This window comes from Triturus cristatus, chromosome 4_2 (assembly GCF_964204655.1).
Source record: "Triturus cristatus chromosome 4_2, aTriCri1.1, whole genome shotgun sequence".
Classification (NCBI taxonomy): Eukaryota; Metazoa; Chordata; class Amphibia; order Caudata; family Salamandridae; genus Triturus; species Triturus cristatus.
The window spans coordinates 175,098,734-175,123,153 of record NC_140586.1 but is presented as its reverse complement, the minus strand read 5'-3'; the positions used below and the strand labels follow the sequence as shown (position 1 = coordinate 175,123,153).

Sequence of the window (24,420 nt, the reverse complement as noted above, 5' to 3'; positions counted from 1 at the left end):
CCATCGTTTTTTTGCTCACCATGCCATTCCAGTTTGAACCCAGCCATATGCAAATCAGTCTTGACCCTGTGCCCCATGGGAACAGTCCAGCCCGAACTGCCAAGCCAGGTCCTCTCTGGACTGGAAACAAGCATCCTAGGACCGGTTTCGGGCTTTCAGCCCTCGTCAGCCAGGATAGCCTGATTCCAGTGGCATGGAGAGCAAGGGACTCACGTCTGAGCATACCCTTCCCACTCGGGGTAACAAATGCAAAAACAACAATTGATGGACAGAATGCAGAACAATGTCATACATTCACCCCAGTACAGAGATCTGGGCCTAAATCCATCGTTTTTTTGCTCACCATGCCATTCCAGTTTGCTTGATTCCGGTCCAGGGAAGACATGGCTTGGCAGTTCGGGCTGGACTGTTCCCATGAGGCACAGGTTCAAGATTGATTTGCATATGGCCATGTCTAAACTGGGGTGGTGTAGTGGGCAAAAGAACGATGGATTTAACCCAGATCTCTTGACTGGGGGAGAATGTATGCATTGTCAGCATTCCGTCCATCATTTGTTTGTTGTAACGCTTTTCGCCCCAAGTGGGATGGGTATTCCCAGACGTGGGACCCGTGCTCACTACGCCACTGGAGTCAAGCTATCCTGGCTGATGACGGCTGATAGCCAGAAACCGGTCCTAGGATGCTTGATTCCGGTCCAGGGAAGACATGGCTTGGCAGTTCGGGCTGGACTGTTCCCATGAGGCACAGGTTCAAGATTGATTTGCATATGGCCATGTCTAAACTGGGGTGGTGTAGTGGGCAAAAGAACGATGGATTTAACCCAGATCTCTTGACTGGGGGAGAATGTATGCATTGTCAGCATTCCGTCCATCATTTGTTTGTTGTAACGCTTTTCGCCCCAAGTGGGATGGGTATTCCCAGACGTGGGACCCGTGCTCACTACGCCACTGGAGTCAAGCTATCCTGGCTGATGACGGCTGATAGCCAGAAACCGGTCCTAGGATGCTTGATTCCGGTCCAGGGAAGACATGGCTTGGCAGTTCGGGCTGGACTGTTCCCATGAGGCACAGGTTCAAGATTGATTTGCATATGGCCATGTCTAAACTGGGGTGGTGTAGTGGGCAAAAGAACGATGGATTTAACCCAGATCTCTTGACTGGGGGAGAATGTATGCATTGTCAGCATTCCGTCCATCATTTGTTTGTTGTAACGCTTTTCGCCCCAAGTGGGATGGGTATTCCCAGACGTGGGACCCGTGCTCACTACGCCACTGGAGTCAAGCTATCCTGGCTGATGACGGCTGATAGCCAGAAACCGGTCCTAGGATGCTTGATTCCGGTCCAGGGAAGACATGGCTTGGCAGTTCGGGCTGGACTGTTCCCATGAGGCACAGGTTCAAGATTGATTTGCATATGGCCATGTCTAAACTGGGGTGGTGTAGTGGGCAAAAGAACGATGGATTTAACCCAGATCTCTTGACTGGGGGAGAATGTATGCATTGTCAGCATTCCGTCCATCATTTGTTTGTTGTAACGCTTTTCGCCCCAAGTGGGATGGGTATTCCCAGACGTGGGACCCGTGCTCACTACGCCACTGGAGTCAAGCTATCCTGGCTGATGACGGCTGATAGCCAGAAACCGGTCCTAGGATGCTTGATTCCGGTCCAGGGAAGACATGGCTTGGCAGTTCGGGCTGGACTGTTCCCATGAGGCACAGGTTCAAGATTGATTTGCATATGGCCATGTCTAAACTGGGGTGGTGTAGTGGGCAAAAGAACGATGGATTTAACCCAGATCTCTTGACTGGGGGAGAATGTATGCATTGTCAGCATTCCGTCCATCATTTGTTTGTTGTAATCCGTTATGGAAGAAGTCAGTATTCGTCATGTTTTTTAAAAAAAAGGAACAAGCAGACCTAGCCTGTTACCACTCTGTTTCCTTAATAGTTGCTGAAGTGAAGATTATAGGTAGGGTATTGAGAAGTGTCTGTTGGACTGGGCAGAGAAAGGGAAGGTTATTTCTGATATCCAGTGTGGTTTTAGACTGGGTACAGGCACAATAGAAAAGAACCTCAACTTGTACCTCCTGATCTCTAAGTACACCCTGGTGAAGAAGGAGTCTATCCATCTTGCTTTCATGGATCTCAGCACAGCCTTCAACTCTGTTGACAGAATAAAATTATGGGCTGTGCTGGTGGCCAAGGGGGTAGATGGAGCCCATTTTTCCTTATTATTTGACATACATGCAGTGTTGGTAGCCTCTGTGAGATTTGGCTCAAATGGTGAATGCACCACACACTTTCAGTTGGGGAGTGATTTTTTTGGTCAAGGCTGTATCGTAGCACTTATGCTTTTTATTTTGTGTGTCACTCAGTTAGACTTATTCTTGACGCCCAGGGTAAGGATGTCCCTAGGGTTGGGAAATGGTTGGTCACAACTTTACTGTACGCTTATGATACTTCTTTAATAGCGCGTACATCTAATGATTATATTGATCATTTTGTTATCTTTATGGGCAACATATACCTAAAAACGAATCTACCTAAAACGTATACAATGGTGTTGGGGCCGAAAAGTGTCAAGACTAAAACCCTTTCAATCCTGGGTCAGCCTATTAGTAATACAAATGTGTTTAAGTATTTGGGCAATACGTATTGATACCTCCTTGAGGGAGCTTAGGCCCATAAAGAAATGAATGAACGAGCAAATGAATGAAATGCATGAATAGGATTTACTAATTGCAAACTCTTGCCCGAGGGCATTTTGGTGCTGCAAAAGACAGGAAGGTGAAAGCTCTGGTCTCCTCTTATTGGGCAATGATCTAATTTTAAAGAGCAAGTCTCCTATTGCTGTACAAAAAGCCAGGTTTTCAGAGATTTTCTGAAAACTGATGGAGAAGGAACTGTTTCAAGTTCAAAAGGTAAGCTATTCCAGAGTAGGGCGGTGGACCTGAAAAACTTTTCCCACCCCAGGTAGTCCTCCTAAAGGGGGTAACTGCTAGATTCTAAGCCGAGCCTGACCGGAGGGTCCTACTGGGGATTTACCACCTCAGTTTGTTCTTAAAAAAGTGATGGGCCTTGGACCTGCAGCATATTACAAGTCTCACAGAGGGCTTTGAACCTGATGTACTGCCTTATCAGCAGCCAATGAAGTTTTCTAATAGCCCCCTTTGCTGACTCACATTTAGGGATGTTTTTAAGAAGGAAACATGCCTCAGATTTCCTCAGTGTTTGCAGTTTCTTTAGAGAGCTTGCTGAAAGATTGAGGTATAGACTTGCAGTAGTTGAGTCTTACAAATAAAGAGAAATGACTACTGTCTTCAAGAGCTCAAAGGGCAGATATATCCCTTTTTTTAAACAAATCTCAGTGAGCAGAAGGAGGCGGATGTAACCTTGTTAAATTGTTCTTTGAGCTTCTGATCCTTATATAGCAAAATTCCTAAGTTGTTGACTTTAGGTACTGGGGTGGGGAGGGAGCCTACTTCCGGTGGCCATCATCTAGGTGTCCAAAAGGATGAATTACTGCCGAAAAGGATGACCTCTGTTTTTGCAGAATTTAATATCAGGCAGTTACCATCCATCTAGTTGCCCACCTTACTCATGCATGTCCTAAAGGTATCACCAGAGTTGATCTCATGCTTTGACAGTGACACTGCAATCTGTGTGTCAACTGCGTAGGATGCTAGCGAGAGGCCAAATGAATTTATAAGCTTAGCTAATAGTGTAAGATATAAGTTGAACAACATCTGGCTCAGCGATGATCTCTGTGGCACTACACAGTGCTAGGGACAAGATTTAGAGATGAACTTACATAAAGCCACCCTCTGCTGGCTGTTCGCAAGGAAGGACTGGAGGAGAGCAAGTGCATGCCCTCTATCCCCAGCCTCCGCATACAGGCAACCAAAATAACATGGTAAACCATATTAAAAGCCGCAGAGAGGTCCAAGAGGACCAATGTCGCATTCCCTCCTCTGTCCAGAGTTTCTCGAATATCCTCTGTAGCTACCATCAGCGTCGATTCAGTGCATTAAATCAGTAATTAATCTTTATAGGCCCAATAGTGACTTTTGGTTCTGAAATTTAGGGCTATAATGCTTGTTGTACCATTCAAGTTGGGAAAAATAAATTCTAGAGAAGACTTTTGAAGATACCACAATCTATGCCTGCTGAGATGGTGCATGATGAATTGAACATAGGGTTTATTTCTGACTATATACATGTGTGCCCTATAGTTTTGTGGTTATCCGTTTGGTTAAAACAGAGTTCGAACTCAATGGAACGATTGCATCAGATTGTCTGGGGCTGCATCACTATCTACGAATTCCCTGATTCCATTATGTTAACGGAACCTTTGGTGACCTCGGCAGAACCGAACTGTTTACTATCCCAGATTCTATCTCTAAAGCTGATGTCCTGTGGGTAAAGGAGGCATGTTGTGCCTTTGCACAGAGAAAAAGGGAGGAACAGCCATGGTTTAAAAATCGATGCAGAAATTATGATATGGTCAAAACCCTAGGCAAAACTGAATTGTGTATTTAACCCTAGATATGCCTGCTTTGCATAGACGCTTTTTGACTTGCTTCTGTTTTAACATGTTCCCACAAATTTAAGTTGGTTGGCATAAACCTTCAGAGCCTGTGATTTGCACATGTAACATGGCTGCTGCACTAGACACTTTACACACTGTGCTTATTTGCCCTAGATTTGCAAATCAGCGTCATACATTATTACGACCTCTTCTTCTACCACTGAATTTTAAACAAGTGTTACCAGCTTTATTGTACCTTTAGTAATTAGATAATTATATAGTACATTTTTATGTATCTTGTTTTTTAGCAGGGGTATTTTGTTCCAATAATAAACATGTTTTATTTTTGGACATTATTAACATTAAATTACATTTATATTTTTAACTTTTTTAAATAGTTGGATCGATTTTAACATTATTTCCTATGGGTTTTATGTTAAGTCCCTACCTCCTTTATTTTCTATGGGAGGGTGTTACATTACCAGTAGTTGGCTATGTGTGGTGCTGGACTTCGTTCAGGTTTGACCTGAAGTGATTTAATATTTTTTATAACTATCCCTGGGCGTAGTTCGCGAAGTAGCACTGCGCGAAGCTACGCAAAGTGCACTTCGCACTACGCGAGCGTCGCGTAGCACTTCGCGAACTGCGTAGTACCCTGTTTGCACTGTGCAAGATGCCGTTTTCAATGATTGCACAGTGCGGACAAGCATCCGGCACTGTGCAATTATTGAAAACGGCATCTTGCACAGTGCGAGCTGTAGTTTTCTGCCGCTCGAGTAGATTTTTACTCGAGCGGCAGCTTTCTCAACGCGGACTGATAGTTTCTCATCGCGAGCGGTCGCGAGCATACGCGACCACTCACAATGAGAAACCTGACCTCCCCGCATTGAGAATCTCGCCGGGATGTTTATTTTCCATGCTCGCGATCGGCAACTTGATGTTGCTGATCGCGAACAAGGAAAAAGTCTCACCGGGATGTCATTTTGTTTCCTCGCGGTCGCCAACTTGATGTTGAGGACCGCGAGCAAGCAAAGAATTACCGCTGCACTACGCAACGCTACGCTACGTATGTTTGCACTGTGCTATGTGCAATTCACGTAGTGCGAAGTAGCGCAAACTACGCAAGCGTAGCGTAGTGCTTTGCCCAGGCTTATTTATTAACCCTCTTTGAGCTGAGCCTACTCGAGCGGCAGCTTTCTCAACGCGGACTGGTAGTTTCTCATCGCGAGCGGTCGCGAGCATACGCGACCACTCACAATGAGAAACCTGACCTCCCCGCTTTGAGAATCTCGCCGGGATGTTTATTTTCCATGCTCGCGATCGGCAACTTGATGTTGCTGATCGCGAACAAGGAAAAAGTCTCACCGGGATGTCATTTTGTTTCCTCGCGGTCGCCAACTTGATGTTGAGGACCGCGAGCAAGCAAAAAATTACCGCTGCACTACGCAACGCTACGCTACGTATGTTTGCACTGTGCTATGTGCAATTCACGTAGTGCGAAGTAGCGCAAACTTCGCAAACTACGCAAGCGTAGCGTAGTGCTTTGCCCAGGCTTATTTATAACCCTCTTTGAGCTGTGGGAACCTTAAAAGTGCGGTTTATGAATAGCAATGAGTTGTATTCTCTGTGGGTGGATGCATGGCCCTTCCTAAACCCATCCCTAGCACTTCCAAAACTCCTCCTTATTCACCCAACCAGTAGTAAGTATGCTCCTCTTTTCCAGCCGCACTTCCTGGTCCCTTGTACATTTACTATTAAGCAGTAAGTTTAAGTGTGTGAGGATCTCCTAATAGATTTACGCATAGAAAAGATAGGAATGGTGGAGGTGAAGATTACACTCACACATTGATGAATGGCATTTTGACTATTACGGTACTACTACACATACTGCAAAATGCAGTTTGTGAATTGTCCCTGATATTTGACTAAGCATCAAACAAAATGTTGTATGTGGCAATAATTCCTAAATATTGTTTTGGCCCTGAGAAGCATGGGCCTGTAATAGTGCAGATCACTAGAGGTCTATTATTCCTCATTTGCAATGATAGAATGTAGAAACAATTTTAGAGCATTCTTGACTACTCAGAGTTCCACCATGCTTATGTGGCAAGATCGCCACTTGAATGTCCCATACTCTTGCCCTGTGAATTCGTTGATAGGGGATTCCTACTCTTCCATCAAAAAGCCCAAGATGATGAGTTGTTTTGGAAATGTTATCCGAATAGGTACTCCTATCACCATGTTGTACCTTTTAACCCAGGCCATCACACAGAGAAATGGCATGCTGTTTGGTGTGGGTTGTTCTGTCATTCCAGTCTCCCAACATTTGGTACCATTAATCCATCAGACATTTTTGCATTGAAACAACTACTATTCTGGCACTAGCCATAAAGGAGCAGGTACCTTTGGTTCGCAACTACCTCATAAATTTTTTTTGCATGTATCTGGATAAAAGGCAACCCTCATGGACCAAATAGTTCACTACAGACTGTCATTTACAGCGTGGAGTTTAGACGCCCTAAAAAAACCTGTACAGTGATTACAACCTGATATTAAATTAATTGGACATGTGTCAATGTTGCTTTTTCATAACTAAACTACATTTCAAGAATGTGAAACATCTTTGCTGTCGTTTGCAAATCCTGGTCTGGCAAGAAGAAACCTTGAGCAATTATTCTTCTAGGTAGTGTTAATCTAAAATGATATGGCTTCTCAGAAAAAGCTGTTACCACTGCCACACACTTAGACACCAGGAGCTGACTTCAGGCTAAACTTATCTTGACTTGGCTTCGTTCATTCCACCACTTGAATAGGAAACCTTTCTTGCAATTTATCATACTGGAATATTACATACTATGTTATGCAGCTCTATGGCAACAATCCATTCCCCTTGTTTAAGTTGTAGCTATATCAGAGGGAGAGCTAGAGTCCTAAAATCTTTTATATTTAAGTCTTTTGTTGGAGACCTTTGGATCTGGTATATGCCAAAACGTATTCTATAGACTCTTGTTCTTCACTAGGAAGAAACACTGGAAGCTTTTCTACTTTATTTTTTACGAGAGCAGCAGAATACCATGAGCTAGCATAAGATAAGATATGTCAATACCTTCGGTGGAATAATGGGTAGCACACTCGGAAACGTGAGTTTGTCACTATTTTATATAAAAGAAAAGCCACCTTTGTCTTTTGTTATACTATGACAAACAGAAATATGAGATTCTATGTATCTGCCCAGCAAAGTCCCTAAAGTAGAAGGCTGAGTGAGGAAGTCATTAGCAATAAAATAAAGGATCTTTCCTCCAGAGAGTGAATAGTTGAGGTCAGTTCAACATTTATTTCGCCATTTGTCTGAATCCGAGGTCTTTTCAAGCAAGGCATTTGAACTGGTTGAGTTAGTGATATTTTCTTTCAGTAAGATTTCAGGATTGATCTTTGAATGACTTATTTTCTATGATACGCAATTTAAAACAATTTTAAACATCTCCTTTTATACAGTTCATTTCTGTATATCCTAAAAAAAAGATGATCTCTCAGTAAATCCCACCTTTACTATCATTCCAAAAGTTGCAATGAGCACACTTTCTCAGCTCCCTGATACCCAAAGGGAGAAGAAATGCAATCATCATATGTAACTTCTAGTCTCAACTGTAGTAACGCAAGACTGGTATATCAAGAGAAGAGGAAGAACATTGTTTAGTTATACAGAAGCAGAGGATTTATAGAGATATGACTTAAAAAAGTAGAGACACCAATAATATCATAAGATGGGGGGGAGAGTGACAAACCAGAGATGACCAAAGGAGGGCACACAGAATGTAGAAGATTGGAAGAGGAGCCTTTGTCAAAAGAGAGGACACGGTCAGAAGCACAGAGGGAGTTGAAAAAACACACCTAGAAGAACACCACACATGTGCATCGGATTGACTCTCCAGGAAAGAGGCACTGAAACCTCAATTGTCACTGTCCTGGGGAATGACTGTGGCTTCAGGAAAGTGATTGGAAAGTGGTAGGGTCACCCATCTGTAACTTTGTTTAAAATTATTTGGAGAAGGAGCACTTGACAGAGCTTTCACCTTAAAAGTAGAAAAAGGCTGGAATGAGTATTGGTTGCTTCTTTCCCTCATAACACCTGGATGAATGGCAGGTATTAATTTCCTACATGCTCAGTTGGGTAGTGTTGAAGGTATTAAACCTAGATTAGTAAATCCTAATTCAGGGTTATCTACTATGTCATCCAGACGGAGACTTTTGTACTCGTCCTTTATTTAAAACTGGTCCTGCTCCAAAATAAGGCAACATCCTAGGGTCTTAACACTTTTATGGAGTGTTACCATGAGGAATTTCAACCTGAGCCATCTGTACAGAAGTAGGCCATTCCACAAAATCAGGACATTCAAGTAAATGTGTACCTAGGCCTGCCAAGTCCTTTTAAGTACCAATGGTCTAGGCTGCATTAATCATCCTTTCTTTTATATTTTTAGAAAATCCTCTTTACCATCTTAGGAAGAAGGTCTAAAAATGAGTCAAGGACTGCCATACGGTCTGACAGTATCTTCCTAGCAGGGCAGTACAAACAGTGTTGGAATGGCAGTGATGGACCACTGAAGGACCTCATCAGTATTGGGATCAAATTCTGCTGGCACTAGAACTGGACTGAGATACTGGGGTAAAGGGATGAGACTGTTTTTCTACAAAGCTAAGCCTAGACAATCTCGCTCATATCCTGCAGCCTCCTGTAAGGCTTCTGCAGTTAAACACCGCAATTCCCACCCACACAACCTGTGTGTGTTTCCTGCTAGGACTTTTTTCAACACAGGTAAGGCATTTGGAAAAACAAATGGCGGGGTATAGATGAGAAGATGCTTATTTTAAGAGTAAAATAAAAGAGAAAACCTGTTCTCTAGCAACAATAAGGAAAGAGTTACTAAACTCTAACAAAACTATAGAATAAAGGCAAACCTGTGCATCTAAATTTAATTTTAACCAAACAATAGAGCAAAAAAAGCTACAGAGTGTTCCAAGATCCTTGTTCCATGAAGCCAGCATGTAAATGGATTTGGCATCCGCTAAAGGGCATAGTGGGATAGTGCAACATGTAAAAACCTTTAAAGGAGCAGGTACAAAATTACTTATCCTTGTTAAATGTAATAACTAAAGCACCTTTTCCGCTTTTCTTTATTGATAGAAGAGGATGGTAAAAGTGGTTGGGGGGTCCTCAGCCAATTCTGAATACATAGTTTTAATTTGCAAATTAGCAGAGGGTATGTTAAAAATACTGAGAATGCTGGCATGTTAGATATACAAAAATGCCTTTAGGAAGAAGCATTTTCCGAATTATATTATATTCCAGCATCAGGTAAGGGTAGTGATATTCTACTGTGTATGAACATAAGACAAAATGTCTCAATGGTACCAGGCCCAGCTCTCCCGTGCTGCTGCATCGCTCTCTCCTGCTTTTGCCTCGTGTTACTGCTCTCTCCTTCCTTTCCCCGTTTTACTGAGTACTTTCTCTTGCTTTTTGCCTCATTTGTACTGCTTTCAGCTTCCTTTTTGCTGAGGCCTTCCACCTGCTTTCTACCTCATTTTTACTGCTTTCTCCTTAGTTTCTCCCCATTTTTATGAGCACTTCCTCCTGCTTTCTGCCTAATTTCTACTGCTTTCTTCTTACTTTCTCCCCATTTTTCTGATTGCTTTCTCCTGCTTTCAGCCTCGTTTTAACTGCCTTCTCCTTCCTTTCCCCCATTTTTCTGAGTGCTTCCTCCTACTTTCTGCCTCATTTTTACTTATTACTGCTTTTCCCTTCTTTCCCTGTTTTTTGGAGCACTTTCCCCTGCTCTTCCCTTGTATTTTCACTGCTTTTTCCTTGTCTTTTCTTTTGCTGTTCCCACCTGCAGACCGTTTTGCCGCCCTCCACCTAATCCCACCTACTCTCTCAGCACGCCTCCCTCCTTCCATGACCTACTTAATAGAGGTTGCAGTGCGTCCGTGCTGCTGGCATGCTATTGGTGCACCGAAGGCAAGCCTGTTTGCACCCGTCAACATCTGGACAGAGTCTACCTAGCTCTTTCAAAAGATAAACCACCACTGACGTCCAAGCCATAGACCCCGGACACTCCAACAACCACTAACACTGCACATCCACATTCACCACCAGAGGACCGTTTTCCTGCTGACACTGCTACCTCACCTTCAGCACCGAAACAGTCAGTGACATCAGCAACACCGCTAGTGCGACCGCACCTGCTACATCAACCGCGAGCATGCCGTCACAACTCCACTGCATCATACTCAAGGCACGTTCACTCAGTAAATACACCATGGAGGTCTGGGACACGATCTCCTCCCTCACCACAGACGTCATCTTCCTCACAGAAACCTGGCTAAACCCAGCCTCCGCACCAGACATCACCACCGCCATCCCTGAAGTTTACAAGAGAGCACAGCGGGACCGAACCAAGAAGCAAGGAGGTGGAATAGCCATCATCTACAGGGACACCATTTGCTGCATGACATGCCTTGACAACCCAACACCAGTAATGCAGCTCAACTTCCAACTTCACACATGTGGAAAAAGAACCTTCAGAGGCACCTTTCCCTACAGACCACCAGACCATGCCAGAGCTTCTGCAACGCCATCCCGGAACTTATTGCTTTGCTCTCAATCGACTCTGAACACTGCATCTTCCTATGGGATTTCAACTTCCACCTCAATGACCCCAGCGACTCCAACTCCACTGACCTCCTGAGAAGCATGAGACACATCGGCCTCAAGCAGTTTGTCACTGACCCTACCGACATCACAGGACATATGCTAGACACAATCTTCCCCTCCAGCAACAGAGCCAGGTACATCCATACCACACCACTCACCTGGTCTGACCAGCACAGTGTACACTTCACCATCTCAGGACTCACCTACTCTGGCATCGTGCCCCCCAGATCCATGCAAAGAGACTAGAAAAAGGTATCAGAAGGCCAATGGAACGACACTCTCTGCTCCCAACTTCCAGAATCTACACATGACCCTGAACAAGCAGCTAAGAGCTTCTCCCAGTGGATCACAGAATATGCAGACATCATCGCCCCTACCAGGACAGCCAGAATCAAAGAACAAAGCAACATAGCAAGCTGGTTCATAGAGAACTGCACTCCACCAAATTCAATTGCAGATATCTTGAAAGGAAATGACGCATCAGCAAAAAAAACGCACAGCCTCCATGTCTGCTCTCAACCAGTACTACCCCCTCCTGAAAGAAACCAAGAAGAACACCCTAGCAGATTGCATCAAAGTCAGCGTAAACCACAGCAAAGAACTCTTTGCCATCATAAAGGAGTTCACCAATCCTGCAGCCACTGAGACCAACATCACTCCCTCCCAGGAACTATGCGACAACCACGCAGACTTCTTTCATGACAACATCTCGGCCAACTATGAAAACGTCGAATGCCGACCCTCGGTGATAGACAGCATCAACCAGCTCACCCCCATGAACACAAAACCCAAGCACCTTCACACCTACTGGAAACTCCTCACTATGCAAGACACTATCTCCATCGTGAACTCTGTACACTCAGGAACACCCACGGAAACATGCCCCCATCACATCTTCAACCTCAGAAGCTACACAATCGGCGATGAGCTTGTGATGTTCCTGAACAACTCCATCACTGCAACCTCCTTTCCTGACAACTGGGAACACACTGAATAAGCCACCACCGATGAGTCAAAAAAATAATTACTGGACCATCTCTCTACCCTCATATCCAGCAAAAGTTCTCAAGAAAGCGATCTAACAAAAACTCACCCAATACCTAAAAAACCACAGACTCCTGAACCCCTCCCAATGCAGAATTCAAGATAACCACAGTACCAAGAGAGCCCTGATCACAGCCACAGACAACATCAGAGCTCTCCTGGAATGCAGGAAAAAAGCAGCCCTCATCCTCCTCCCACCATTCACCTCAAAGTGCAAGAAGATCATCTGTTGAGTCCCCCAAGGATCGTTCCTCATCCCGAACCTCTTCAACTCCTACATGACCCCCCTGGCCACCAATGTCAGACCACACTGACCCAGCATAATATCCTACGCCAATGACACAAAGCTCATCCTTTTACAGTACAAAGGTCCCTCCACCACGAAGGACAACTGTATCAAACACAACACCCAAAAAATGGAAGTCTGCATCTTTGGGAACAACACCTCGCCATGCACCGACACCCGGTGGCCTGCGGAGCTTGGTACACCCCCGTCCCATTAGACCACACCTGCAACCATGGCATAATCCTGGATAGCAAGCAATCCATGGAGAAGCAAGTCGACACAGTCTCATCTGCCTGCTTCCACACCCTTCACATGCTCCGCCAGTTCTTCAGGTGGCTCCCAAAAAACAACAGAAGGACCGTCACGCAGACCCTTATCACTAGCAGAGTGGATTATGGAAACACACTCTATGTAGGAATCACTGCACATCTCCTGAAGAGACTCCAGATAATACAGAACTCAGTAGCAAGACTCATACTCGACCTTCTCAGAAGGACCCACATCGCACCACATCTCAAGAAAATACATTGGCTCCCAATTCAGAAGAGTTGCCTGTTCTAGATGCTGGCTCAAGCCTACAAGGCTCTGCACAATGAAGGACCAGCATACATCAACAAACACATGACACTCCACCAAGTGACCAGACACCTTTGATCAGCTTACCACTCCCTCACAGACACCCCATGGATCCGTCGAGCCAATAGCGAAGGCCGCTCCTTCTCACACCTGGCAGCCAAGGCTTGGAACAACCTCCTTCTGCACCTCAGGACAGTGCCATCGCTCCAGCAATTCAGAAGAGAATTAACCCCTTCTGTGCCCATGACGAGCTGGACTTGTCTTGGAGCACAGTCACGCTGTGCCCATGAGGCATTCCCTGGGCTTCCCCAGCTCCCGAGGCTCCCCCCCCCCCCCCCCTGCTTTCAGTGTAATGACGATCGGGACGCACGTTGCGCCGACATCATTACACTGAAACTGAAACTGAAATGAGTCAAGAGGCTCATTTCAGTTTCACTTTCTACGTGCTCAGGGGGCTATCTCAGCCCCCTGAGCATGTAGAAAGACGGGAGAGGTATCGTTGGAAAGGGGAGAATCTCCCCAGTGCTTGGGGATCGCCACAGGAGGGCGATCCCCAAGCAGGGATCCACCCACTAGACACCAGGGAGGGGGGAGCGGCCCCTTGGGCAAGGGCCTTTGCTCCCCCTAAATATTTTGGCACCATGGAATCTCTTTGCCCCCCCTGGGGGGGCAGATGGGGGCAGTAGCCCCCAATCTGCCCCCCTGGGGGGGGCAAAAAGTCCACTAGACACCAGGGAATTTGAAAAAAAATAAAAATAGGGGTGGGGGCTGCCCAAAACGGGCAGGCCCATGCCCCCACCCCACCCCACCCCCCAATTATCACAGTCTTTCTGCCCCCCCCCAGGGGGCAGATGGGGCATTGGCCCCTAATCTGCCCCTTTGGTGGGGCAGAAAGCCCACTAAAAACCAGGGATTTGTTTTTAGCTTTTTTTTATGGTGGAGGCTGCCCGAAACGGGCATGCCAATGCCCCCACCCACCCGCCATCATTACAGCCTTTCTACCCCCCTGGGGGGCAGATGGGGCATTGGCCCCTAATCTGCCCCTTCAGGGGGGCGCAAAGCCCACATGACGCCAGGGATTTATTTTGCGCAATTTTATTTAGGGTGTTGGATTTTATTTTGGGTGAACGCTGCCCGAACAGGGCATGCCAATGCCCCCAACCCCCACCACCATTACTGCCTTTCTGCACCCCGGGGGGCAGATGGGGCAGTAACCCCCAATCTGCCCCCCCCAGAGGGCAGAAAGCCCACTATCCACCAGGGATTTTTTTGCGCAATTGTTTTTAGGGTGTGGGCTGCCCGAAATGGGCACGCCAATGCCCCCACACTCCCCCCACAATAATGATAGTCTTCCTGCCCCCAGGAGGCAGATGGGAGCTGTAGCCCCCAATCTGGCCCCCCCTGGGGGGCGCAGAATGCCCACTAGACACCATGGATTTTTTTGTTTTATTAGTGTAGGGGTAGGGGCTCCCCAAAATGGGCATGACAATACCCCACCCCACCCCCAGAGAAATTCCAGTCTATCTGCCCCCCCGGGAGGGCAGATGGTGGCAGTGGCCCCTGATCTGCCCCCTGGGGGGCAGAAAGACCACTAGGCGCCAGCGAGCACGCAGGCTTTTTTTATGCGTGGGGGTGGGGTCTGCCCAAAATAGTCATACCAATGCCCCCACCCCCACAAAAAATAGCCACAGTCTTTCTGCCCCTTTAGGGGCATATCGGGATGAAACCCCCTTCCCCGATTCTCCCCCAGGGCGGCAGAAAGCCCACCGGACTCCAAATTTTTTTTAGCAATGTGCATACCTGTGGATTTTGGGCCCTAGCACAGTTGGCACGTAGGCAAACCTAGCAAACCTGTACATTTTTGAAAACTAGTCACCGAGGGGAATCCAGGATGGGGTGACTTCACTGGCTCTCACCAGGTTCTGTTACCCAGAATCGATGGCAAACCTAAAAATGTGTCCAAAATAACACATTTTCCTCACATTTCTGTGGTGGAAAGTTCTGGAATCTGCGTGGGTCCACAAAATTCCACCACCCAGCGTTCCCCCGGGTCTCCTGATAAAAACTGTGCCTCACTCTTGTGGGAGGCCCAAGTGCCTGCGACAGGCAAGGGCCCACAACATAGTGAGGCGACATGAAAATTGCCTACCTCATAACGACCTGGTTTTGCAAGGGGGGTCACCTGGGTTTTTGGCCCGGTGCTCGGCGGCCACCTAGGGACACCTACCAAACCCATACATTTCTGAAAGCTAGACACCCAGGGGATTCCAGGGAGGTATGGCTTGCGTGGATCCCCCAAGGTTTCCTCACCCAGAATGCCCTGCAAACCTCAAATTTAGTTGAAAAAATCCCCTTTTTCACACATTTTTGTGTGGGAAAGTTGTGGCATCACCGGGCTGACACAAATTTCCTACCACCCAGCGTTCCCCCGGGTCTCTCAATAAAAACGGTGCCTCACTTGTGGGGGAGGCCCAAGTACCCGCAACAGGCAAGGGCCCACAACGTAGTGAGGCGACATGAAATTTGCCTAACTCAAAACGACCTGGTTTTGCAAGGGGGTTCACTTGGGTTTTTGGCCCGGGGCTCGGCGGCCACCTAGAGAAACCTACCAAACCCACACATTTCTGAAAACTAAACACGCGGGGGATTCCAGGGAGGTATGGCTTGCGTGGATCCCCCAACGTTTCCTTACCCAGAATGCCCTGCAAACCTCCAATTTAGCTGAAAAAATCACCTTTTTCACACATTTTTGTGTGGGAAAGTTGTGGCATCACCAGGCTGACACAAATTTCCTACCACCCAGCGTTCCCCCGGGTCTCCCGATAAAAACGGGGCCTCACTAGTGTGGGAGGCCCAAGTACCCGCTACAGGCAAGGGCCCACAACGTAGTGAGGCGACATGAAAATTGCCTACCTCAAATCGACCTGGTTTTGCAAGGGGGGTCACCTGGGTTTTTGGCCCGGTGCTCGACGGCCACCTAGGGAAACCTACCAAACCCACACATTTCTGAAAACTAGACACCCGGGGGATTCCAGGAAGGTATGGCTTGCGTGGATCCCCCAACGTTTCCTTACCCAGAATGCCCTGCAAACCTCAAATTTAGCTGATAAAAATCACCTTTTTCACACATTTTTGTGTGGGAAAGTTGTGGCATCACCGGGCTGACACAAATTTACTACCACCCAACGTTCCCCCGGATCTCCAGATAAAAATGGTGCCTCACTTGTGTGGGAGGCCCAAGTTCCCGCGACAGGCAAGGGCCCACAACATAGTGAGGCGACATGAAATTTGCCTATCTCAAAACGACCTGGTTTTGCGAGGGGGGGTCACTTGGGTTTTTGGCCCAGTGCTCGGCGGCCACTTAGGGAAACCTACCAAACCCACACATTTCTGAAAACTAGACACCCGGGGGATTCCGGGGAGGTATGGCTTGCGTGGATCCCCCAACGCTTCCTTACCCAGAAGGCCCTGCAAACCTCAAATTTAGCTGAAACAAATCACCTTTTTCACACATTTTTGTGTGGGAAAATTGTGGCATCACCGGGCTGACACAAATTTCCTACCACCCAGTGTTCCCCCGGGTCTCCCGATAAAAACGGCGCCTCACTCGTGTGGAAGGCCCAAGTACCCGCGACAGGCAAGGGTCCAAAACGTAGTGCGCCTCAACAGGCAAGGGTCCTAAACGTAGTGCGCCTCATTACGTTTTGGGCCCTTGCCCGTGGCGGGTCCTTAGGCCTCCCACACGAGTGAGGCACCGTTTTTATCTGGAGACCCGGGGAAATGCTGGGTGGTAGGAAGTTTGTGTCAGCCCAGTGATGCCACAACTTTCCCACACAAAAATGTGTGAAAAAGGTGATTTTTTTCCGCTAAATTTGAGGTTTGCAGGGCATTCTGGGTAAGGAAACGTTGGGGGATCCATGCAAGTCATACCTCCCTGGAATCCCCCAGGTGTCTAGTTTTCAGAAATGTGTGGGTTTGGTAGGTTTCCCTATGTGGCCGCCGAGCACCGGGCCAAAAACCCAAATGACCCCCCTTGCAAAACCAGGTCGTTTTGAGATAGGCAATTTTCATGTCGCCTCACTACGTTGTGGGCCCTTGCCTGTCGCGGGTACTTGGGCCTCCCACACGAGTGAGGCACCGTTTTTATCGGGACACCCGGGGGAACGCTGAGTGGTAGGAAATTTGTGTCAGCCCAGTGATGCCACAACTTTCCCACACAAAAATGTGTGAAAAATGTGATTTTTTTCAGCTAAATTTGAGGTTTGCAGGGCATTCTGGGTAAGGAAACGTTGAGGGATCCACGCAAGCCATACCTCCCTGGAATCCCCCGGCTGTCTAGTTTTCAGAAATGTGTGGGTTTGGTAGGTTTCCCTAGGTGCTGGCAGAGCTAGGGTTCAAAAACTACAGCTTGGTACTTTGCCAAAAAAGGTTCATTTTTCACTGCGAAATTGAGGTGTGTCCATGATGCGTTTTGCACCATTTCCTGTCGCGGGCACTAGGCCGACCCACACAAGTGAGGTACCATTTTTTTTGGAAGACTTTGGGGAACACGGGGTGGGTGGAAATTTGTGGATCCACGCAGATTCCAGAACTTTCCACCACAGAAATATGGGGAAAATGTGTTTTTTTTGGCAATTTTTTAGGTTTGCAAGGGATTCTGGGTAGCAGAACCTGGTGGGAGGCAGTCATGTCACCCCATCCTGGATTCCCCTGGGTGTCTAGTTTTTAAAAATGTATAGGTTTGCTAGGTTTCCCTAGGTGCCGGCAGAGCTATGGTTCAAAAACCACAGCTAGGCACTTTGCCAAAAAAGGGTCATTTTTCGCTGTGAAATTGAGGTGTGTGCACGTTACGTTTTGCGCCGTTTCCTGTCGCGGGCACTAGGCCGACCCACACAAGTGAGGTACCATTTTTCTCGGAAGACTTTGGGGAAAGCGGGGTGGGTGGAAATTTGTGGATCCACGCAGATTCCAGAACTTTCCACCAGGCAAATGTGGGGAAAATGTGGTTTTTTTGGCAATTATTTAGGTTTGCAAGGGATTCTGGGTAACAGAACCTGGTGGGAGGCAGTCAAGTCACCCCATTCTGGATTCCCCTGGGTGTCTAGTTTTCAAAAATGTATAGGTTTGCTAGGTTTCCCTAGGTGCCGGCAGAGCTATGGTTCAAAAACTACAGCTAGGCACTTTGCCAAAAAAGGGTAATTTTTCGCTACAAAATTGAGGTGTGTCCACGTTATGTTTTGCGCCGTTTCCTGTCACGGGCACTAGGCTGACCCACACAAGTGAGGTACCATTTTTCACGGACGACTTTGGGGAACGCGGGGTGGGTGGAAATTTGTGGATCCACGCAGATTCCAGAACTTTCCGCCAGAGAAATGTGGGCAAAATGCGTTTTTTTTGGCAATTTTTTAGATTTGCAAGGGATTCTGGGTAACAGAACCTGGTGGGAGGCAGTCAAGTCACCCCATCCTGGATTCCCCTGGGTGTCTAGTTTTCAAAACTGTATAGGTTTGCTAGGTTTCCCTAGGTGCCGGCAGAGCTATGGTTCAAAAACTACAGCTAGGCACTTTGCCAAAAAAGGGTCATTTTTCACAGCGAAATTGAGGTGTGTCCACGTTGCGTTTTGCACCGTTTCCTGTCGCGGGCACTAGGCCGACCCATAAAAGTGAGGTACCATTGTTCTCGGGAGACTTTGGGGAACACTGTGTGGGTGGAAATTTGTGGATCCAAGTAGATTCCAGAACTTTCCACCACAGAAATATGGGGAAATGTGTTTTTTTTGGCAATTTTTTAGGTTTGCAAGGGATTCTGGGTAACAGAACCTGGTGGGAGGCAGTCAAGTCACCCCATCCTGGATTTCCCTGGGTGTCTAGTTTTCAAAAATGTATAGGTTTGTTAGGTGTCCCTAGGTGCCGGCGGAGCTATGGTTCAAAAACTACAGCTAGGGACTTTGCCAAAAAAGGGTCATTTTTCGCTCCGAAATTGAGGTGTGTCCACGTTACGTTTTGCGCCGTTTCCTGTCGCGGGCACTAGGCTGACCCACACAAGTGAGGTGCCATTTTTCTCGGAAGACTTTGAGGAACGCGGGGTGGGTGGAAATTTGTGGATCCACGCAGATTCCAGAACTTTCCACTAGAGAAATGTGGGGAAAAAGTGTTTTTTTTGGCAATTTTTTAGGTTTGCAAGGGATTCTGGGTAACAGAACCTGGTGGGAGGCAGTCATGTCACCCCATCCTGGATTCCCCTGGGTGTTTAGTTTTCAAAAATGTATAGGTTTGCTAGGTTTCCCTAGGTGCCGGCAGAGCTAAGGTTAAAAAACTACAGCTAGGTACTTTGCTAAAAAAGGGTAATTTTGCATTGTGAAAATGTGGTGTGTTCACGTTGGGTTTTGAGCCATTTCCTGTCGTGGGCACTATGCCTACCCCTACAAGTGAGGTACCATTTTTATCGGGAGACTTAAGGTAATTCAGATTTGTAAAGGAACTGTTATTACCTATTGACTTTTGATGCATTTCTGCCTTCGAAATGAAAGACATTGTGTAAAAAAGATGTCATTCTAAAAAATGACTGATAATTCTCATGCTAGTATGAGTATTCCCAATTTCGAAAATGTGCAAATATCTACTGTTTCTAAACTGTATATTTTGTTCCCATTTCAGAAATACATAGGTGTCTTTCATACCGATTTTTCCACGTACTCATTTTTACAGAATAATTACTGTATAACCGGTACATAATAAAAAACCATTGCAAGTTGCTGCTCAGTTTTTGGCTCTGGGTTTATCAGGTTCTTGGTGAACCTACAAGTCCTATATATCCCCACAACCAGTAATGTCCAGCGGATGTAACGGTATATTGCTTTCAAAGAGCTGTCATAATTAGAAGAAGTTACAGGTGAAAACGTTGACACAAAAGGCTTTTTTTTTCAACAAATTTTCAATGTATCCTATATTTAACTGTTAGTTTCTATAAAGAAACCTTGATGGATCTACACAAATGACCATTTGCTGAATTCAGAATTGTGTCTACTTCTCTAAAATGTATAGCTTTCCAGGATCCATTATTGATTTTGTACCCATTTCTACCATTAACTGGAAGGAGGTTGAAAGCACAAAAAATAGCAAAAATAGGCTATGTCCCAGAAAAATGCCAAAACTGTGAAAAAATGTTGGGTTTCTGACAAAAGTCTGGTATCCCCTAAAAGCTGGGAAAATGGTGATTTCAGCCCCACAAACCCTTTTTTGATAACATTTGCAGGGAAAACCCCAGATGTTTTCATTTGCAGCCCGTTTTTTCCCATTTTCCCCCCCAAAAACTAAATTTTGCTGTATTTTGGCTCATTTCTGTGACCCCTCCAGGGGAATCCACAAACCCTGAGTACCTTCAGAATCCCCATGTTGTTGGAAGAAAAGGACGCAAATTTGGCATTGATACCTTATGTGGTCAAAATGTTACAGGGGCCTCAGCGCGCACTACCCCAAATAGCCAAAAAAGGGCGTGGCACAGGAGGGGGAAAAGGCCTGGCAGCGAAGGGGTTAAAGGCCTGAGTGTTTGAATGATCAAACCTCCACGCATCAGCAAACATCTCCCTCACCTCGAGACCCACACTGTTGATTCACCATGCTCTATAAATGTTTAATTGATTCATTAATTGATTGAATAAGAAAACAGATTGAATGTGAAGAGTAAACAGAGATAATGTGTGTGTGCATGCATGCGCTCATGTGCACATGCGTGTGTACCTGCGTGTGTGCGTGCATGTTTAATCAGTGCTGAAGTATTGCAAAATAATGAGTGCCGGGGCCAAAAAGCTTATCAGAGGTCCATGGATGACGCTAATAAAAGTCAGAGCATCAAATGCCAAGGCTGCAAAGTTCTCAATACACCCCAGGCCTCTTTAATCCACTGCCAGGCATTCTCTGTCTCTTTATCTCAATCTTGTGGGTTCCTGCTTTCTCCCTTGGTATCTTTTTTCTGTGTTTATCTTCCTCCTTTTCTGTCTGAGTGGTTTTTCCTCTCCTGCTCTCTGGAAATGTGTGATGAGGAAAAATGGGTGCCAGTGGTCCCCACCGGCAACCACTGGCTCATATTAATCACTGTGCTTAAACCACACTGTGATGATTGGACTGCTACTCACAGTATTGGTAATCCCTGACAAAGCCAGATAAACACCATCCCTGTGAGGATCATTGACCTAAGGGGACTTTTTCCTTCAGTGTGTTGAGGTACTTTCGAGTAAGTGCATCGAAAAACTAAAAGTGTAGGTATATATGCATTGGTTTACTTTATAATAATCTAGATTTGACACTGCTGCCCTGTACTACAGAATGGTACAAGCTCTCAGCCTCAACATACCTTGTCATGGCCGTTCTTCAGGCACTCCATCTCTTCCTTCAGAGACTGAATCTTTTGCTCCAGGTCCAAGTTGTACAGCTTGGCATTATCCATTTCCTGCATTGACGTAGGGCCAAAAGAAGAACAGTGAGAGAGACAGGTTGAAAAACATGAGAGCGAAGTTTGAGACAAGCAAGCATAGACAGAGTGGAGGAAGAAGAGAGGAAGGTAAATGTAGACCAAAGAGGAAAGAGTGAAGGAGAGAAAAAGACAGAAGGGGAGAGGTTTAGGAAAAGGGAGAGACAAGGAGAGAGGTAGGGAGCAAAGGGTTTAGAGTTTGTGGATGAACGGAAGTGGCCCAGTATTTAAGCCTCTTTCCTCTCACCAGTGGCAACTGGCACAAAAATGCTGCTAAAAGTGCAAACAAGAGGTTTGTATTATCCACCATAGAGGATCACATTCTGTTTTGGTGGAGGCGCTGTTACACTCGAAAGGCTAAAGAAACAGGTGAATTCTGTCTATGTATCTAAATGACTTTGATTCCATTTGATAAAGTTGCTGGCAGCACTTGGGGCACCATTGACAGGAGTTGCATATTAAGGGATCTTCACTATGTCAATGGCAGAGATTAAACCATCTCCGCTGCCAAAATAAACCTCTGATGGCCCGACGGCGTAAGGGGCAGGGCCCTTGAAGGTTTGGCCATGTGTCCACTCACCTGATTTAGAGTGGGAAAACATATGCCCAGTTTTTATTGTCCGTCATGGGTCAGGGAAAACCTGATGGTAAGTGACAGTGAAAACAGCAACATGCCACACTCACCATGGGAGAAAACTCCCATGGCGGGGGGCGGGGGCATTGGTAATTCTTTCAAAACAAAATCCCACTTTGGGTTTTTGTTTCGGAAAATAAAAAAAACATTGTTAGTTTGCCATGCAGCTCCATCATGTTGATGAAGATGTCCGCTGGGCCAGTGGACATGCCAGAATGTGGCAGGCGGGTACTTTGCCAGAGCACTTTACTCCATCTCCCTGATGGAGTAAAACCCCATCCGCTGAAAGTCTAAATTGGCCTGTTAGTCTTATTTCCCATTCCATCACATGTGTACAGTTTTAAAGTGCCAAGGACCCCAGGAAAGGTACTTAGAGACCCACCTTGTGTCAGGCAGAGGCCAACAGCAGGGTCCAACCCAGGTCCAGTTGCCACTGGTCAGCTGCGTATGTCAAGGAAAAGGCCTCCAGTAGCTTGTTGTCTTCCTGTAGCCACACAGGAGTTCAGCCAACTGACCTCTGGAATCCTGTTCTTTGTCCTGGGTACTAGGCCAGGGCACAAAGTCTTACTCCACTCATGGAGTTTGCAGAGTTTTTCCAACTCCATGCTCCACATAGCACGTGGAGTTTTATCCTCACTTGCGCTTGAGAGTGAGGAAAATTCTACTCCTGCCCACCTCCAAGTGAGCATTCTCAAAGCGGGAGTTGCGGATGGTCGCTACCACTTTCATTGAGAAACCTTCCCTCTGCGTTGAGGAAGTTGCAGCTCATGTAGAACATCTACTTGAGCGGCAGAAAGAAGCGGTGCCCTCTTGCGCTTCAAGTGGTGCCGTTCATGCTGATTTTACAGTGCGGGACAAACACCCGGCACTAAAAATCAACACGAATGGCGCAACGTAACGCACTCCACCGCTTGTGGAAGTTTGCATAGCGGGTAGAGTTTTTTGGTCACTTTGCGGCGTATCATGCACCAGAACCCGGAGAAATGTGCCCAGGCCTACAGGGTACAAGATAGAGCAGGATCAGACATTTGCCACTCCTCTCAGGTTATAGACAGCAAGTCCAGTATTTTTTCCCAATCTTCTGCAGATCTACAAAGTGTTCTGAAATGTGTTCCTGGTGGTGTCACATTTATGCCTGGAACAAGCTAGGGATTTGGGGTGACTCCTGGACAAACCCTAAGCAATGGGTGTAAAAGTTCCTGGGGCAAACCCTACCCACTTTTCCAGTAATTGCTGTTTGCCTTACTGCAAACAGGCCTCGAATTACATGTGTCATAGCATTTTTTAAGATGATGAAAGTCATGAGCCACACTAAACCTGGGCTCTGAGGTCTGGGGGGAGGAGGGGGAAGTGTACTATGGTAGTCCTAGAGTCCTCCCACATCCAGCAATAAGATCCAATCTAAAGCATGAACTCTATCCACAATAAACCCAGAGACAGAAGTCTGGTAGGATAAAAGCAGGGGCCTCCAGTTACCAGACAGTGGATCCACAAGAATTGACTTGGCATCCTGTTCTCTCTCTTTCCAAGTTTGCCCCAAGTGTTCCATGTGATCAACATACCTGACAAGCAGGATTTGACACTGTGCTGTCCAAAGGAGACCCACAGCCCCCACCGTGCATAATCTGAGGTGTCATCTCTGCCCATTCAGGTCAGCCTACTGTTTGCTCCAAGGAGTCATTTCAGACCTTTTTCACACCTATTCAACGCTTGATCACATGCTGAGAGCTGGCAGAGGATTATGCTAGTTAGCCTTCTAACAGTTTAACAGATAAAGGACAACTTTCTAAAAGTTATTTTTCCTTAATATTTATTAAAACTCCGACTTCACTGTTGTTGGACCTGGCCCTTTTTGAAGGGTCATCCCTAAACTTTTTGCCTTCCTCCTGTATTTTTTCTGACCTGGTGTTGGCTGATTTATGACTCTGGGCACCTTACCACTGCTGACCAGTGCTAAGGTGCATATGCTCTCCCTATGGTAAAATGTATACATTGATTGGTGTCCATGATTGGTTCATTTGGTTTACTGTCAGCCCCTAGTAGAGTGCACCAGGAGTGCCAGGGCTTGTAAATACAAATGCCGCTAGTGGGCTTGCAGCACTGGTTGTGCCACCCACAGAAGCGGCCTAGTAAAATGTGTCTAGGATCTGCCACTGCAGAACCTGCGTGCGGT

The 24,420-nt window shown here is 46.4% G+C and overlaps 1 protein-coding gene across 1 annotated transcript in view; it reads right to left on the bottom strand.

The window, feature by feature from the left end:
• The window catches only part of LOC146833291 (uncharacterized), a 315,536-nt gene that overhangs the window by 231,643 nt on the left and 59,473 nt on the right, over nucleotides 1-24,420 (bottom strand). Inside the window, exon 3 of the mRNA XM_085601001.1 lies at nucleotides 21,497-21,592. Within this exon, the coding sequence (XP_085457127.1) occupies nucleotides 21,497-21,592 (96 nt within the window). The remainder of the gene's footprint in view (nucleotides 1-21,496; nucleotides 21,593-24,420) is intronic.